General features: G+C 46.1%; 2 protein-coding genes across 3 annotated transcripts in view; one reads left to right on the top strand and one right to left on the bottom strand.

Annotated features, from left to right (window-relative positions):
* Nucleotides 1–5,715, bottom strand: part of Tsnaxip1 (translin associated factor X interacting protein 1) — a 16,974-nt gene extending 11,259 nt beyond the window's left edge. The window contains exons 1-2 of one of the 2 annotated variants that reach the window (XM_021220383.1): nt 5,625–5,715; nt 1,719–1,800 (exon numbers count right to left, since the gene is read on the bottom strand). In XM_021220383.1, the coding sequence (XP_021076042.1) occupies nt 1,719–1,800; nt 5,625–5,665 (123 nt within the window). In that variant the 5' untranslated portion in view covers nt 5,666–5,715. The remainder of the gene's footprint in view (nt 1–1,718; nt 1,801–5,624) is intronic. The other variant, XM_021220382.1, reaches the window with a different exon arrangement.
* A 393-nt stretch (nt 5,716–6,108) lies between these two features.
* Nucleotides 6,109–14,895, top strand: part of Ranbp10 (RAN binding protein 10) — a 58,758-nt gene continuing 49,971 nt past the window's right edge. The window contains exons 1-2 of the mRNA XM_021220214.1: nt 6,109–6,503; nt 7,259–7,370. Of these exons, the coding sequence (XP_021075873.1) occupies nt 6,185–6,503; nt 7,259–7,370 (431 nt within the window). The 5' untranslated portion in view covers nt 6,109–6,184. The remainder of the gene's footprint in view (nt 6,504–7,258; nt 7,371–14,895) is intronic.

Here is a 14,895-nt window from a genome sequence, read left to right as displayed (position 1 = left end):
GGGGTGGGGGGGGTGGGGTGGGGGAAGCAAAAGTGCTTGGACTGCAGCTCTACACTGAGTTGGGCATCAGGAAGCTGGCTGAGGCCAGAATGGAACTGAAGGTCCCCTTACGTGGCTGAACGTGTTTTCTAGAGAGTCCATGTTTGCCTCCTTCTCCTTAGACAGGGGGCCTGGCAGTTCCCAGCTTCATAACATATATGGCATATATATATTACACAAACACACACACACACATATATGTGTGTGTGTGTGTTTGTGTAATATATATTTTTTCATTTATTAATTTATTCACTTTACATCCTTATCACAGCCTCCCCTTATATATTTAAGTTTAAAAATTGTGTTTACTTTATGTATATGAACATTTTGCCTGTATGTAAGTACACCACACACACGCTTGAGGTCTGCAGCAGTCAGGAGAGGGCATCAGCTCTTTCAGAACTGGAGTTTACAGTGTTAGGAACAGGACCCTGGTCAAGGGTTGCAAGTGCTCTTAACCACTGTGTTATCCACTCTAGTCCCTTCAAAGAAGATGTTTTCCTCTGAGGTCTGAATTACAACAACCCTGTGTCAAATTGACAAGAGCTCCTAAGAGGAAGGAGGCAGGCTCGGTGGAAAGGACTTTCCTAGCATGTGTTTGACCCAAGACATTGAAAAAGAGAATCCAAAACAAAGCTAAAATACTTAGTAAGGTATAAGGCACTTTTCCCTTTTGGGAAGGGAAGAGGCAAGGAGAAAGGGTTTTGAGTGGGATCTTTCTGTGCAGCCCAAGCTGGCCGTGAACTCAAGAGCTTCATGTTCCAGCCTCCCAAGTGCTGGAATTATAAGTGGGTGCCACCATTCTTAGCTGACCACATTTATTTTTAAACAAATACTTTTTAAAGAAAGGGTCTCTCTGGGCAGGGTGTGGTGGTGCATGCCTTTAATCCCAGCACTTGGGAGGTAGAGGCAGGCGGATTTCTGAGTTCGAAGCCTGCCTGGTCTACAGAGTGAGTTCCAGGACAGCCAGGACTACACAGAGAAACCCTGTCTCGAAAACAAACAAACAAAACAACAAAAACAAAAAGAAAGGGTCTCTCTCATGTAGCCCAGGCTGGCTTAGAGCTCACTATGAAGCCCAGATGGGCTTTACACTTACAGCAATTTTCCTTAGTCTTCCAAGTGCCAGGGTTACAGGCCTGCGCCATTGTGCTTGGTCTATACAAAAAATTTAAAAGACAGGAACCTGGAACTCAGAACCAAACCCAACAGAGAAATACTCTGTACTGTGTCTTTACACGCTTGTTCAAAATCATTTGGATTTTCTTTTCATGCTTGTTCTTGTATTTACAGAATTCAAGTACTGTACCAGACCTAAAACCATAAAGACAAAAAGGTTTGGGTCACAGCAGACAGTGTTCGGTACACACAGCAGGCTGCTGATGAAATGAAGTCCATTTCCGAACGTTGAGTTGCAAAGTGAAGGGTGCAGATGGAAGGGGTTGAGTCTTTTCTACTTAGAACAGCCTGGGCTGGCTTTCAGATAAGGGGGAAGGATGAACATGCCGTCACCTCTTCCTCCAGAGCTTGGGGAACCTGGCTCCTGGGAGGGAGTCACATTTCTCTGATTGGGAAGAAGCTAGTCTGCTGGGTTACGCTCTTGTGTTGTAGGTGGGACAGACAGGTTGTAGAGGGTGACAGGGTGTCCTGTGGGGTCCCAAAAGAAGAGCATCACTAACCAGTGTCCTTCGTTTCTGAGAAAGCTTGCGCTTCTCAACGCCCTTGGCTTCTGGAGTCCCTCCTGAAGGTTGTATACTTATTCTGCATAGAAAAGAAGCTGTGGTGGGTGACAGAGCCCATAAACAGGAGATCCTTCTGTCCGCTGACCCTTCCCAGATCCACAGGGCATGGCTCTCTCTTCCTTTTTCATCTCTCTCTGTCTCTGTCTCTGTGTGTGTCTGCTTGTGAGTCTGTATGCTTTACTTGTGCGTACAGGTACTGGCACAGTCCAGAAGAGGGCATTGTTTAATGGCTTTAAAGAGTCTGGGGGCCTGGTATCTGGGGTTTCAAAAGGCTCAGGTTTGAGCAAATCATTTAACCTTCTTTAGAAATTTTCTCTCAAAGAAACAGCCAATTCTTATTCTTCTCTCACCAGTTTTGTAAAGCTTAAATATGAGTTAGTTAAGCACCAGGTGGTAGTGGCACAGACCTTCAATGCTAGCTCTTGAGAGGCAGAGGAAGGTGGATCTCTGTGAGTTTGAGGCCATCCTAGTCTACAGAGCTACTTCTAGGACAGCCAAGGCTACACAGAGTAACTCTGACTCAAAACAAACAAACAAACAAACATAAAACAAAAAAACAAAAACAAAAAGTGAGATAAACAAAATACTACAAAGACTAAAATGACTTGTGTGGGTGCTAATTTTTATTTGTTTGTTTTTTGTTTTTGTTTGTTTTTTTCAAGACAGCGTTTCTCTGTATAGCTCTGGCTGTCCTGGAACTCACCCTGTAAAACAGGCTGGCCTCGAACTCAGAAATTCACCTGCCTCTGCCTCCCAAGTGCTGGGATTAAAGGCGTGCACCACCGTGCCCATCTTAAATAAATCTTTGAAAGAAAAAAATAAGTGAGACTAGAGCCAGGTGCTAGTGGCACACACCTTTAATCCCAGCACTCTGGATGCAAAGGCAGGTAGATCTCTGAGTTCTAGGCCAGCCTGATCTACAGAGAGAATCCCAGGACAACCAGAGCTACAAGGAGAAACCTTGTTTCCAAAAACCTAAAGAAAATAAAAAACAAAAAGTAAGACTAGTATTACTAAAACATGTGAACTCAGTTGGGAAACTCTGTCCTGCAGAATTCCTCAGGCTTACTCTAAGGGGGCAGTGAGACCCCAAGCCCTAGTCTTTTAGTTGCCACTTAACATTGCACAAACATGAACCAAGCAAGTGGACAAGCAACTTATAGAGGACAGGTGTCACCTGATGTGTATGTGTTTGTGACTGTCATGGACTAGTAATCCTGTAATCCTAGCTGCTTAGGAGGCTGAGGTAGGAGGATTGCAAGTTTAAGGCCATCCTGGGTACCTTGCTAACATCTTCTGCTGATAGAAGGCAGAAAGGGAGTTGGGCTAGGCACAAACCTTAAATCCCAGCACTTGGGAGTCAGACACAGGTATATTTTTCTTTGTGGCCAGCATGCTCGACATAGTGAGTTCCAAGCCAAACAGGTACACAGTGAATTCCTCTCTCAAAACAAACAAACTAGAGGAACTGGGCATACACCTCAATGAGATATATAGAGAAGACTTGCCTAATAGGCATGCCGTTCAGGTTGGGTCTCCAATACTGATTTTTGTTGTTGTTTTTAAAGACACATATTGGAGAGCAACAAGATGTAGTACTTAACCTGCTCATTGGGTTCTTAATACTCTTTTCTCAAGATCAGTCACTATCACTGTTTCCAAAATAAAAAACCATTCATTAATTTAACTTGATTTTGACACGGTTCTCACTAAGCATCCTAGTCTACCTCAAAATCAGAGACCAGGTTGACCTGGTATCCATCTCCCTCCCTTTGCTTTCTGAGCCCTGGAATTACCAGCAGAAACTGCTATGCCTCAATCAATGTCTGGAAGTCAGTCTTCCACTATCAGCCTTCAGATGAAGATGTGGAACTCTCCGCTCGGCCTGTACCATACCTTCCAGGATGCTGCCATGCTCCCACCTTGATGACAATGGACTGAACCTCTGAACCTGTTGCCCCAAATATATGTTGTACTTTATAAGAGTTGCCTTAGAAAAGGCTCCTGCCAATGTGAAGACAGACGGATTGCTGTGACACACCTCCCTACACACTGTTTGCAGATGACCAGTGTCCTATGCTGTTTTTACAAATGAACTTGAGGCAAGAAAAAAAAAAAAAGACTTGCCTTGGTCATGGTGCCTGTTCACAGCAGTAAAACCCTAAAACAGGTACTTATTGGTTTATTTTTAATTTCTAACTACTTTTCCTTTTCTTTTTAAAGAATTATTTATTTTATGTATGTGAGCACACAGTCACTATCTTCAGACAGACCAGAAGAGGACATCAGATGCCCATTACAGATGGTTGTGAGTCACCAAGTGGTTGCTGGGAATTGAACTTAAGACCTCTGGAAGAGCAGTCAGTGCTCTTAACTGCTGAGCCATCTCTCCAGCCCCTTAGACTCCTATTCTTTAAAAGTGATTTAACACCAACCCTGAAGGAGGAATGCAAAATATTTATATTTATATCTCAATGGTGCTGAAAAACTCAGTGTTATAAGTGGCTGCAGGCAATGTTTTTTTCAGGAGTATTTCCTAGTATTGAAGGACCTTCACAGACAGCCCATTACAGTAGCACTCAGGGATATGAGAACAAAAGGAGAAAAGCCCATAGGAGGAGAAACATTCTCCAAGGAAATATAAAACTCTAAGGTCTCTTGTATCAGGTTCTGCTTACATTCCACTGTGCTAAGCTCTGGTCTGTCCATCTTGTTGACCCTCTCTAAGGTCTGACGGAGAAAACCCACACTGCATTTCTATAAGGGAAACAGTGTGTCACTACATGAACGGTGAATTAATATTTCACATAACAAAACCCACACTGCATCTCTATAAGGGAAATAGTGTGTCACTACCCGAACGGTGAATTAATATTTCACATAACCATCAAACTCAGCTCATAGAAATTACATTGTGCTCCCTTCCTAATGAATGAAGATTCTGATTCTGTTTCATATTCTGCATGTTGTTGGGGATCAAACCAGGTTCCGGCATGTTCTAGGTACAGCCCCAGTCCTATTACATATTTTTTTCATAGACAGTAATTTTCCTGGATTATGCCTCTGATGGGAAACAGCTGTCTCTTTCAACCTGCTGCCTGTTTCTCGTAGACTTTTTTTTTCCTCCAGGGACAATCATAACATTGGTATTTTCTGTCCTTGGACCCTCTGCAGGCTTATTATTGCTATTTTAATTCATTTACTTTAAGATGGGTCTCTCCATATACCCCTGGCTGTCCGGGAACTCTCACTGTACAACAGGCTGTCCTTTGTAGCCTTTTTCTATCAAGGCAGCAGACCTTGAAAGATTAGAGTTGAGAATGAAGTAACCTCTCTCGTCCTTCTTCCACCACTGGGAATGAGCCGGCGGGAAACAACATTCATTAGACACTGAATGCTTCTTATATACAGGAGTTGTGGCAAGAATTTCACATATAATTATAATAAGGCACTTTTTTTTTTTTTGATTTTTCGAGACAGGGTTTCTCTGTATAGTCCTAGCTATCCTGGAACTCACTCTGTAGACAAGGCTGGCTTCGAATTCAGAAATCCGCCTCCCAAGTGCTGGGTTTAAAGGCGTGCGCCACCACGCCCGGCTGGCACTTCGTTTTTTAGTGTTTAGCTAAGATCATCTATCTATGATAAAGTACACCCGCACTTTTGGCAGCTCGTAACGTTCTTACTGGATTGACAAGTAGCCCCAATTCTATTACAACTGTATCGCTGATTCTGTAGCTCTGAAGTCCTACCCAAAGAACAGACAGTACAGCGATCGCGATCAGTGTCATTTTTCTTTTTGGAAATATTCAGGTCTTCCCCGCCCTCAGCCCGGCCAGGTGCTACCTTGACTTGGAGAAACTTTTACGCTCCTGTAGGTTGGCCATGACTTTGGAGCAGAAGCAGCCTAGAGCCGTTGCGGTAGTGTACAGTCCGTTGCCATAGGGACCAGCCCCCAGCAGCCTCTGCGTTGAGGGCGGGCTCACAGCTGCGCCACGCCTCCAGCCCCCCGCCCCCGTGATCACACTGGAGAAAGGCCAAGCAGTAATAGTAGACCTGGAGCTGGGGATGGGGTATTCTGAGAACTAGTCAGTGCAGCAAATTTGATATTAGCTACAGAACTGAGGCAGAAGAATAAACTGAGACCGTGGACGACCAAGGCTAGCTTCGAGGTCTGGCCACTTGACCAGCCGGGAATGGTAGTTCTCAGTGGTTCGGAGTCTGCGTTGTACTGGCTTGTGAGTGAGCAGTGATGTACTACATCTCCCGAAGTTCTCCAGGAGCCCGGGTTGTCCGGCTTCTACAGCGCTATGCATTGTGGGATATGTAGTCTATATCTGGCGAAGTACAGTCGTGTCCAAAGAAAGGTTGCCGGGACGCGGACTCAGTTTCCCTACGACCCTGGGATGCTCACGGCCCATTGGCTGAGCAAGGCAGATCTGGTTGCACTCCACCCCGCCCCCAGTGACACAATAGCAGCTCCCTCCAAGATGGCGGCGGCGACGGCAGACCCGGGAGCTGGGAACCCGCAGGCTGGGGACTCCTCCGGTGGGGACTCCGGGGGCGGGCTACCGTCACCTGGAGAGCAGGAACTGAGTCGGCGCCTGCAGCGCTTGTACCCTGCGGTTAATCAGCACGAGACGCCGCTGCCGCGCTCCTGGAGCCCCAAGGACAAGTACAACTACATCGGCCTCTCCCAGGGAAACCTCCGTGTCCATTACAAAGGTATCAGCGGGTCTGGCCGCTGGGAGACAAGTCCAGAGCGTCTGCGGGGAGGCTGTGCCCATTTTCCCTTTCTTTGCCCGGGTTTTCTGCGAGTTGGGCCTTAACCCAGCGGAACGTCCAGAGTCGAGGGGTTGGCCAGGCCGGGGTTTACGGCTTCCTTTGCCCTGTTCCTAAATACCAGACTCAGCGACAACTGCATTAAATGTCCAAAACCAGTGTTGGACAGGACCTTCCACTTCAGGGCCACCCTTTTTTCCTGAGCTGGCTCCAGCTTATGCTAGGCCCTTCACCACGACTTAGTTTCAGTCGTGTTTGCAAAAAGAGATGGTAACATTGTCACAGTAAGTGCATGGGCTGCCTGGCTGCCAGTCATCCCGGACTGGGCTAGGCGCTGTGTGCTAAAGTTGTTGTTGTTGACTTCCATTTCTGCCACTTCCTTCCCCTGGGCTCCAGGACGGGCTGTTAGGATTCTGGAGAGACAGACAACAGTGTCTGTCACACACTGGCATTGCCTGTATCTACCCTTGTTGTGTTGTTATGGAGGACAGAATCTCTGTCAGAACTGTTGCTCTGGGGTGGAGATGATCTAAAGGCGGGAGGTTTAAGTGTTTACTCAGTTGTCTTATTATTCCTCAGAGAGTACAAGAACTTCTTCTGGCCAGGGAGGGTTGAAGTTACCATGGCATAGAGAAAAAGGAGGCCTCCATTTGCGTTTTTTCTGGTGTTGACATTCCTTCCTTGGCTTCTTACATCAGGTCATGGCAAAAATCACAAAGATGCAGCCTCTGTACGTGCCACCCACCCCATCCCAGCAGCCTGTGGTATTTACTATTTTGAAGTAAAGATTGTCAGCAAAGGAAGAGATGGGTAAGCCTTCTTTACTATCCCTTTCCCTCCTCAACATAGAACTGATGTTCCCTGTTGTCAGCGTTTGAAGCTCCTGAGCTGGTATCAGGGACTGATGTTAGCCTGCTGACCCACTTGGATCTGGGCTACCTCTCTTCTGACTAGAGACATGCTCTGGTTTAAACAGTGGGCTTTGAGAGAGTAGGCACATGGTAGGTAGAGCTAGGGCACTTCTTTTCTTATTGTAATTAGATCGCCATAGATCAGGGGTGGAAGTCAAGGTTCCATTAACAATTCAAAGGGCAAGTGGGGTTTCCCCTGCTAGCAGGTGGTGTTTGTGACTTCCCTCCTTTTGGAAGTTGAGCTTCCTTTTTATGGCACCGAGTCAAGTAGAGGCTTCAGGAAGCTTCAAAGGGACAGTAGAGTCTGTGTAGCTCTCTTCAAAGCCGTGATGGCCACTGTCATCTGGATAAACAGTGTACACACAGTCAGAGTCAGGTGACCTTGCTGCTCATAAACTTGTTTTTCAGTCCAAGGACTTGAACACCAGTTGGACCAGCTTTAGGAAGGTCTTATTAAAGTCAGCATTAGGGAGACTCCCTATTTTAGGGTGACCTAAGCAAACACAAGGCATCAGAGTGGACATTTTTCCTTCTCTTCCTTATTCCTCCAGTCTCCTTGTCCGTCTAGTAATTGTAACAAAACAGGTGTCCCAAGCTATTCCAGAATGTGACTGTAACTATTTTGGAACAAGCTTTCTTTTTTCCTTCCTTTTTTCCTCTTTTCTTTTCTTCTTTCTTTCATTCTTTCTTTCTTTTTTTTTTTTTTCTTTCTTTCTTTCTTTTTTTTTTTTTTAGTGGGGTTTCTCTGTGTAGCCCTGGCTGTCCTGGAGCTTGCTCTGTAGACCAGGTTGGCCTTGAACTCAGAGAGATCCGCCCGCCTCTGCCTCCTGAGTACTAGGATTAAAAGCGTGTGAGATCACCACTACCATCACCCAGCTAAGGGACAAGTTTTTTTAGGTCTGTTATGGGAGAGTTGCAAACCCTACCAGTGGCATTCATGTGGACCTGAGTGTGTGTTTTTGAGCTTTTAGATAACTTTTGTCCCCTAACAACTGTCTCACTTCTGTTGTGTGCAAAATGCCAGGTTTAGAGGTTGAGCCTGAAGTGAGCATGGTGATGCAAGGCTGTAATTCCAGCATAGGGGTGGGGGAAGGGGTGGTGGGGGTGGGGAGGAAGCAAACAGAGCTCTGTAGAGGCCAGCCTGGTCTACAAAGTGAGTCTCAGGACAGCCAGGATTATTTCATCAGACCCTGTCTCAAAACAAAATAAAAAACAAAGAAGAGGCTGAGTCTGGGCAGGACTGTTGGGATCAGAACCTTGCATGCTTTCTTAGTGACTGTGACATCCCGGCCTTGGAGGGGCCTTGGACTTGAGTAGATCTTGGGGCTTGAGTCTCATCACAGTCACTCTGGGGAGTTCAGTGAGCATCTAAACTGCCTTTAACCTTAACATTCAGTGACTTTAGAATTTTAATCAAGGGAATCTGTCGCATCTCTAGCTTTCATTCCCATCTGCTTCATTTGCAGATAGAAAACTTATATTTGCTGGAAGACTTGAGACTTTCATATTTCTCTCCACCATCGGATAAAACATATTGAATGTGTTTAAATCAGTGTCAATGAGAATGACCTCTTAAAACAAATACCTCAAAAATAGTTACAGTGTTGACTGAGATGTGGTGTTGGACTCAGGGAGACTGATGGGTGTATTTCTTAAACTTGTAGGGAGGAAAATGGATCTTTTCTCTGTGGCCCTTTTTCACAGATAAGGGCTGAGCTAGTGAGAGACAAGAGCAGGTTTTCAGAAGGGGAGTATTTAGAGATCTGGATTCCGTCAGCTGCCCTTTTAGATGTCAGTGGCTCTTGCAGAAGAAAGCTGTGTTCGACTATGAGTGTTGTGTTGTCTACACTGTGCCAGGTGAAGCCTGGCATGGTGATGCACACCTTTAATCTCCAACGCTGGAGGCTGATGCAGACAGGCTGACCTCCATGGCAAATCCCAGACCAGCCAGGGCTACATAATGAGATCCTGTCTCAACAAAACGAAGACTATTTTTTTCAGGCTTCTTTTCCTTTTTTTCTTTTTTTCCAAGACAGGGTTGCTATGTGTAGCCCTGGCTGTCCTGGAGCTCAATTTGTAGACCAGGCTGGCCTCGAACTCAGAAATCCGCCTCCCAAGCGCTGGAATTAAAGGCGTGAGCCACCACCGCCTGGCTTGCATCTTTTCCTTTTTTAAATAACAAAGTTTCATGTATCCCAGGCTGGCTTCTAACTTGTTATATGACGGAAGATGACCTAGAGTTCACGATCCTCCAGCTTTTCCTCCCCCAGCGCTAGGATAACAGACACGTGCTATGTCACCCGGTGTAGACGGTGCTGGGGATCACACCCTGGGCCGCTTAGACAGGGGGCAGGTACTCTGCCAACCGAGCCAAGTCATTCCCCGACCTAGTCTTGGTGGTTTGTTTGTTTGTTTGTTTGTTTCGAGACAGGGTTTCTCTGTTTAGCCCTGGCTATCCTGGAACTCACTTTGTAGACCAGGCTGGCCTCAAACCTCCCTTGTGCTGGGATTAAAGGCATGTGCCACCATGCCCAGCTTATTCTTGGTGCTTTTACATATAATACACTTTTACATATAATACACTTTTACATATAATACACTTTTACAGTTGAATACACTTGTTGAGTTGATCTGGAAGGCTTAAATCTATAAAATCGTGTGTGTATGTGTGTGTCTGTGTGTCTGTAGTGGCTTGCTTCAGTTGACAGATAGCTAAAGCAGTAAGAAGGGGGTGGGTATATAATTCCCAAGGGCTACTTTCTAGAATCCCTGAAAGGCTTCTTGTGGCTGAGATATAACTAGTTATTGGTATGAGCCACATAGTATAGGTCAGGTTTTTCTTTTTCTTTTTTTGTTTTTCAGGACAGGGTTTCTCTGTGTAGCCCTGGCTCTGTACAGACTCCATTTCAGGTTTGGCTTTTGAGGAGGCCAACAGGCAGACAGTGCCTCTTCCCATCAATGTTGGAAGTATATTTTTGACTCAGGTCTTGTTGATGGCACGAGCATTAACTGCAGCTATAGCTATTGGTTTTGTAGCCTTCCTGTGTTGTCTCATTTGAGCATCTCTAGAAAATGACTGGCGCAAATGACGATAGATAGACTTGTTTTGTGGGTGAGTCCCTGAGATGTTTGGTAGCCTGCCCTGGCTGCAGGGCCTAAGAAGTACAATCGCCTTACCTGTCAGATGTCCTTGCCTGATCCCAGACACGTGTCTGAGCTGCTGCTGACTTCCCATTATTACTGCTATGGCATGTCTTCTCTGGGTTGGTGTGAAGGAACATCCTTACAAGATCACAGTGTCAGAGGATAGGGCAGACACGGAGAGTGTTTGCCGAGGCTAGAAAAGCAGGACCTGTTGCTTGCTGGGCTTGACTGACTCATTTTCCCATTGAATCTGTAAACCTATCTTTCTGTAGAGTTGTGTGTTCCTACTTACGGTATTTATTGATCCTTTTTTTTTTTTTATTGTCATGGTTTATCAGAAAGAAGTGCTTTTATTAGTGTTTTATAGAAAAGACTAAGCTAATCTGGTTTGGTTTTACGGAAAGTTTTTTTAAAGTGATTTTATTCTTTTTAGTTGTGTGTGTGTGTGTGTGTGTGTGTGTGTGTGTGTGTGTGTGTGTGTATGTGTTGTGAGCACAATACTTGAGGTGGCTAGAATATGATAGCATATCCCCAGGACCTGGCATTTCAGGTAGTTACCTACCTGACATGGGTGCTGGCAGTCAAACTCAGGTCCTCTGGAAGAGCACCTGTGCTTTAGCCGATGAGCTCTCTCTCCAGCCCCTCACAGAAAGGTTTAGTCTGTGCTTGGGGTGGGATCCTTTTGAGACAGCTTTGCTTTGTAGTTCAGCTAGCTTCAAGCAAGTGGCAGTCTCTTGCTGCTTAAGCCTCCCAAGGGCTACAGAGTAGTGTTATTCCAAGGATTTATAGAGGTTTTTTTTTGTTGTTGTTTTGTTTTTTCATCCTGAATGTACCAGATACAATAGAGCAGAAGCAAAGACAGCAATAGATTAGCCTTGTCCTCAGGGAGCCTGTGGCCTGTTCAGTAGGCCTGAGACGAGCTTTTCATAAGGGGATGTAAAGTTGGGCACTGCAGTGAGGGATGAGTTTCCAGGAGGCTACCTGTGGATCTGTGACTCCAATGGGTAATTAGCTTCATGGCAGGGTGCTGGGCACTTCCTGTTTAGGGAGGAGGGCTCTGTGAAGGAGTTAAGAGCCTGGCATAGACTGATAGGCTTCAGCTGAACTTTGCCAAGTCACCAGAGCTGTGAACCTAGGGAGCAGGTCTGGTAGGGTGAGGAGATGCCCTGCCAGGGGTGCCCCTCTGAGATAAGGGCCATCTGGGTTCCTCAGGCTGACTTTATGGACCTAGAGATGTCCCCAGTTTTTTATGATGACACATGGAGGGTGTGGCAGTCCTGGCTGACAGATGCTTCAGTGTGACCCTCAAAATAGACTGTAACATCATCCTAGTGGCGGAGGCCTCCTGACATGTGATGGTCGGCTCTACCCGAGAGAGAACAGCAGACTTAGGCTAGAGTGCTAGGTGGTGTAGGGAGTGCTGATGGGGTTGTGTTCAGCTTGGGCCCTGAGTAAGGATCTTTGGTTACAGCTAGCCACCTCTCATTTGCTTGATCAAGTAGTGGCACACCCACCCATCCACGCTACAAGCCAGGGTGAACATTGATTGTGCTAGGGCTGGGCTCCAGGAGCACAGACATGAGGCCTGTTTAGAGATGAGAGATACACCCCTACAAGTGACCTCACAGGAGCATAGGAATTGTTAGTCCAAGTTATGGACCCTTTCTGGGTTGGCCCAGGGCTTAGTGCGTGTTCGTTCTCTCTCTCTCTCTCTCTCTCTCTCTCTCTCTCTCTCTCTCTCTCTCTCTCTCTCTCCACCTCTGAGCTGAGGGGACACTTGCAGAAGAGATGGTGATGAAATCGCAAAGAGCAGTTGGAATGCTCAGGATAAACAAATGGAGAAAGAGATGCTTTGGGCAGAAGACACGGGAAAAGATGTAGGCTGTCCTGGGATGGTGGCCTATGCTTGTAATTATTGTGCTCAGGTGCCAGAGGCAGGAACATCAATAGTTTGAACCCAGCTTGGCTTCAAGGCTAACTTGGGTTTACACAGGGAGATGGTGTTCATTTGGAAAAATTGGGGCCCAGGGCAGAGTTAAGTAGGGGCCAAATGGAAAACCCCTGTGTGTTGTGGCCAAGGATCTTGGACTTTGTTTTGAGGGTAGTTGCATGTACAGACTCTGGCCACTCTGGTCTAGCAGGCCTCTGCTGAGAGTCTTGTCTATGTGGGCAGTGGCTTTAGGTCCTTCCCCTGAGCATAATTTTCTCTTAGCATGGTCCTTTCTCTTTCTCAGAGGTAGAGCGATTCTCTGCTTATGTGGTCGCTGTCTGATGGCTTGGTTTTGCCAGCTTGTCTTTGAAAGACAGTACCATCCTATGTTTTATGCCTAAGCATTTCCCTCTCATGTGTTTGGATCACCCAAAATGATTTTTAATGGAGACTGAGAGTCACTTTATTAAGGTCTTGCCTGTCACCTTCTTGGTTCTCTCATTCAGGAACCCCCCCCCCCCCTTCTGGTGTCTGTGCATGGTTCAGTGCTGTTGAATCTCTGCTTGTCTGTGGGCTGGCCAATGCCTTACCTCCTCTGCCCTGAGGAGTAGGAGCTATCCTTGCTCAGAGCACCGGTAGGTAGTGCCAGCAGTGTTGTCCCTGACTGTCCCAGACTTAGGAGTGGCTGCAGAGCATGGGGCTGCGTGTTTCCTCAAGCACCAAATACTGTGCTGTTTCTGGAGGCGCTGGAGCCTCTTGGGATGACAGAATCTTACCTATATTGAAGGTGAGAACTAGTTTGGACATCTTAGGATGTATAGCTCTGGCATGAGTTGAGGAAGCTGGAATCCATTTTTCTAGTGAGGACTCCTCACTATAACTTGTCGCCTGCATCCAACTGTGAACTCAGAATGGGAAGTAAGAACACTTTTTAAAATTAAAAAAACTGATATTTTCTTTGGGGGTATTATCCATGTGTTCAAATACACATGTGGATGTCAGAAGACAACCTATAAGAGTTGGTCCCCTTCTTCCTTTTCCTTCTGCAGAGTGGGCCCTGGTATTGAACTCAGGTCTTCAGTCTTGGCAGTGAGTACCTTTACCCACTGCCATCTCTATGGCTCTTAGATTTTATTTTATTTTATTGCTTTTTGTTTTATGAGACAGGGTTTCTTTATGTAGCCTGGCTGTCCTGGAACTTGCTGTACAGACCAGGCTGGCCTTGAACCCAGAGATCTGCCTGCCTTTGCCTTTCAACTGTTGGGATTAAAGGCGTGTGCCATTGGCTTTTGATTTTTTTTTTTTTTTTTTTTTGTTTTTTCGAGACAGGGTTTCTCTGTATAGCCCTGGCTGTCCTGGAACTCACTTTGTAGACCAGGCTGGCCTCGAACTCACAGAAATCCTCCTGACTCTGCCTCCCAAGTGCTGGGATTAAAGGTATGTGCCACCACGCTCGGCTCTTTTGAATTTTTTAAGTTAGTATTTGTGTGTGTGTGTGTGTGTTTGCATTACATTTCATACATGGAGATCAGAAGGCAGTTTGTAAAAATAGCTTTTCTTCTTCCATGTGAATATTGGCAATAGAACTTGGATTAGTAGGTTTGGCAGCAAGCACCTTCACACACTGAGCCATCTTACTACCCCATGAGTGGTGATGGGAGAGTTGTTTCTTTTTTTGTTTGTTTGGTTTTTGTTTTTTTGTTTTTTGGACTCTAGCTTTGGCTGGCCTGGACCAAGCTGTGTAGACCAGGCTGACCTCAAACTCATTGAGATCCACCTGCTTCTGCCTCCAGAGTGCTGGATTAAAGGCACACAGTTCCATACCCTGGCTCCTTGGGTCCTTTATAAATTAAATCTTCCTTGGTCAAAGGTCAACCTCTAGGGAAATTCCTAGACTGTCCTCCCATTGCTTCTTCCGTCTCTGGAATGCTTGATTTATTTCTGTAGATGGGTCAGTACTAAGGGGAGACTCCCAGTTAGAAGGCAAGCCAGGGTTTGTCAGGCTGAGCAGAGAGCATGAATTTAGCAGACCACTGGAAAAAGTAGAGTCCTGGAGTGGGGTCTTGTGTGGTCAAGGATCAAGTTGGAAAAAAGAGTGGTGTCTGAGAGAAGAGGTAGCTGATCTTAGTGCAAGGATTTTTCTTTGCCTCTCAGAATCCATATAAAATGTCTTCATAGCTTCAAGATTAACTGTGTTTTTGTTGGGACCAAAATGTGGAGTCATGGCTGACTTGCAAGGACTGGAGGCCTTGATGATAGAGCAGAGAGTAGTCCCTTGTCACCGAGATGTCAGAACAAGATGCCCTGGACCGTGTAGGGATTTGGGAGGGGGCCTAGAAAGTTTTCTGCC

The sequence above is a fragment of the Mus pahari genome, chromosome 20, assembly GCF_900095145.1.
Source record: "Mus pahari chromosome 20, PAHARI_EIJ_v1.1, whole genome shotgun sequence".
Taxonomy (NCBI): domain Eukaryota; kingdom Metazoa; phylum Chordata; class Mammalia; order Rodentia; family Muridae; genus Mus; species Mus pahari.
Note: the sequence above shows the minus strand (reverse complement) of the source record. Positions and strands in the feature narration are given on the sequence as shown.